Source organism: Pyxicephalus adspersus, chromosome 5 (assembly GCF_032062135.1).
Source record: "Pyxicephalus adspersus chromosome 5, UCB_Pads_2.0, whole genome shotgun sequence".
NCBI lineage: Eukaryota > Metazoa > Chordata > Amphibia > Anura > Pyxicephalidae > Pyxicephalus > Pyxicephalus adspersus.
In genome coordinates this window covers 13,663,388-13,667,118 of record NC_092862.1, presented here as the reverse complement: position 1 = coordinate 13,667,118, position 3,731 = coordinate 13,663,388, and the positions used below count along the sequence as shown (strand labels likewise).

The following is a 3,731-nucleotide window of genomic DNA, read 5'->3' as shown; positions in this document are numbered from 1 at the left end:
TATATAAGTTCCCTTTACAGCAGGACTATGCTCAAAATGTTCCCTCTGTTATTATAGATTTGCCTTACTTTTACTTCTTCTTCTTACTTCCCTTTTGTTTTTAATAAGCACCTGAAATAGTTTAAAGGGAATAATTTTTTTTCACAGAAGCTAAGTCAGCCAGAAGGGTGCCGGACTCACTGTAAGAAGAATGTTTAGTTGATGTACAAAAAGATAAAAGTACACTTCTAATTGCTGTGTAAACAAACCAGGAACACTGCAGTGACAAGTAAAATTAATCGAAGCAACAAAATATATGGCAAAACATGCAAAACTGCTGCCTTATGTACTGAGCATGAACTGTGAAATAGGGGAAATTGTGCTTTTTTTCACAGATGACGTTGCTTTGGGACAAAGGCAGGTAGGATAAGAATACAGGCAATATGGAGTTCGGAGACACAGTTTTTTTTATTGTATGTAATGCCATGCTGGTATTCTGCTTTAATGCCACACCCTACATACAACTTAGAAGCGGGAAGTGGTTTCTATTGCTATCTGTGGCCCATAGGATAAATTTTCTTCCACTTCCTTTTGTAATAATGTTTTAGGAACTGAGCAGAACCTCTCCAACAGACAGCAATCAAGTCATCCCTAGGAAAGTGGGGAAGGGTGCAACAGTACCAGTGCCCTGCAAGTAAAATGTACTATTCTGCCAAAGGGGTGGGAAGCAAAGGTAAATCTCCAGACAGAGGTTATAACCCTTAGATTATGAAATGACTGTAATTAAAGGAATTTACCTGTTCTCTGGGTCAGACACTGTCAGGCTCCTTGTAACAAAGCACATCTTGAGTGGGATGGTCTTTTTATCTCCATGAACAGGCGATGACAAGGGTGACGGGGGACAGGTGGATGAAATGCCCAATCTTGGTGATTCCGGAGGAGGGGTTTCCCAGCCAATTTCTGAAACGGGAGATCCTTTCTTCACATAAGGCGTGGCCTCTCGCATGTACTTGACTGCAAAAAAATAAATAAACAAATTATATTAAAATCTGTATCTACCAACCGACATTGTTACTTTATTACATGGAAAGTATTCTTTTACTGAAAAAGTAGAACAGAGTGCTGGTAGGGGTAAAGATTCAGACAACAAACATGGATTATTATTAACAAAAGGGTCAATTTAATGGACCACATGGACTTCTTCTGCCTTGATCAGGCACGGATATTATAGGCAGCCCCCTATCATGAAAGCCGGTTACCAAAAACTGAAACTTTCCGATAGCCCCGGGATTGTCATGGACACACAGTCTCATGGACACCAGTGGTGGGAAATCCACCAACCCCTCAGCCATTATTAAATGTTCTTCTTGTAGGACTTTTAAATGTTTCCTAATAAAGATTATAAAGAAGCAGATAAAGACTCTTCTGCTGGAGGTTGCAAGAAAGTAGCTGGAAGAGTCAGGAAATCTAGTGGGCAAATGTTGACTTTGAAAATCCCAAGAATTGTAGGAAGACAATGATGAGGTTTAAGCAGCTTCCATGTGTCTTGGTTCTTTTCCCCCCATTAATGTGAATCTTCATTGAGACTGCCTTAAATAATGTGAATATTTGATCCTGAGCCTCCTCCTCCTCATTTCAATAAACTAAATGGGTGGGCCAGGAATAATTAGGTTGGGGAGGAAATGGCTAGATGATGGGGGATGTCCATCAGCCAGAGAATGACGAGGGATCCGTATAACTTGCTGCAATTTTGAATGCACATCGGGTCTGATTTATTAAAGCTCTCCAAGAATGGAGAAGACAGACTATAACAGGAGAACCTGGGTGATCCAGCAAACCTGCGAATGGATTTCTTATCATCATTAGCTATTAGTTGGACCAGATCCATTTCAGGATTACTGGATCACCTGGGTTCTTCCATAAATATCTCTCTTTTCCAGTCTTAGAAGGCTTTAATAATTCAGCCCCAATATGAGAAGCTTATAGTATGCAGTAAGCAATTTCAGTACCACTGTGCAAGCCGGAAGGGAAGGCTGGAGTTCAGCTTTAATATCCAAGCTGTCTGACTTCATTCAGAAAGTAGGTGCCTTAATACATGAGGTCTTATTTTTTTCATGGAGCTAACTTCAAAGCGCTCTTTTCATCTAGTGTATGCTATGAAACCCTAATTTAATAAGAAGGAACTCTTGCAATATGATCAAAAGGAACAAGGAATTAGTGGAAAGGATGTGAGAGACAAAAATGACACCAAGAGAATAATATTTTGGGAAAGATTTATTTCATTGATGTCATTCCTATCCTGAGTACAAAATATATGACATTCTCTCAGGGTGTCAATAGGAAATCACAACAATAAATTACAAAATGCAAGATAAGGAAAACTGCAGTTCATTATATTAGGGGAAGCACACCAACACCCTAGGTGGGGTGGCATGCCAACATCCCCTAATCTCCCAGTATTGGCTATCCTGAAATAAAACTTGGGTGCAGGATACCCAAAAAATAGCAATTATTATGCACATATTAAGCTTTCCAATGTTCGGAATTGGACCAAGACAGAGAAGAACCCAAGTCAATGTAGCTGCTTTCCCTTTCTAAGGATTGCAAAAAAGCTCAGTGAACCCAACCCATTTGCACCATCTGTACTGGCATAGCCCCATCAGACACCAATGGCCTACAAGTACATCAATAACCATTTGCTGCATCCCCATAATTTATGTGGGAGAATAAAAGTTGTAGCCAGAACATCCTACGGGTTTCTGGTTCTACCAATCCTAGACCTGAAAATATGAATCTGGCCTTTTAGACCACAGTAGCCAGCTTTTATTATCAGCACAATCTAGAGTCCTATGTAAAGCAGCCACCGGAATCTACTATGGTCCTCTGCAAATTGATAGCCCATGCTTAGCCAAACCAGGTCCCCTGAATACTATTGCAATTTGTCATATATTTGAATCCAGACGTAGGGAATATATCCTTGCAATATCTTAGATCAGCTTCCTCTAAGTGCTTAACCACCCACGTTTCAGCTTACACATCTCAACCCATCAGGTCCTTGATTTCCAGTTATAGAGGAGCATGTGGCATTCTACCCTAATTTCCAGGATACCTAAGAACCCAATCACTAGGCTTATACATTGTCACATGCATATGAAAGTAATAAACCATGTGTAAGCTCCAGCACAGACCTAGAAAATCTTACATAGATTTAACTAAGTGCTCCTGCAGGCTACAAGGGGTGCAGAGGAGTATGGGAAGGTGTCAATGGATAGGCATGGCATTTCAAGACAACCTGCATAAGCAAAGTGATTATTACTTTTTTATCTATATATGTACTAAAAAATAACTTTCATTGCCATGAACTAAAGCCAGAATTCAAACAAGCCTTTTATCTGTCAAATACAAAGAGGCATAGTGGCTGGATAATGTTGTTTCAGTTGCATGAAGAAAGATAGAAGTAATACTAGTGTATAGAAAACTCTTGCAATGGGTGCAAACAGCAGGGTCAAAAAATCAATCATTAACAGTAAAAAAGTTACACTAGTAAATATATGACCCAGTGAAACACATGCTTCAACAATTCAATCATCTGTAGTTATCAGTAACTAATCAAAGACCAGTGATAAAACCCAACAAACTCATCCAGAAAGAAATATTTTAATAATGTTGGGAAATAACGTTACTGGGTGTAACAGAAAAACACTTCAGTTATTTATGGCACAGAAGGCAGCTATAAATGACAAATGACCTTT

The 3,731-nt window shown here is 39.3% G+C and overlaps 1 protein-coding gene across 1 annotated transcript in view; it reads right to left on the bottom strand.

The window, feature by feature from the left end:
- The window catches only part of SNTB1 (syntrophin beta 1), a 112,686-nt gene that overhangs the window by 59,844 nt on the left and 49,111 nt on the right, over positions 1 to 3,731 (bottom strand). The window contains exon 2 of the mRNA XM_072410685.1: positions 777 to 993. Coding sequence (XP_072266786.1) covers positions 777 to 993 — 217 coding nt within the window. The remainder of the gene's footprint in view (positions 1 to 776; positions 994 to 3,731) is intronic.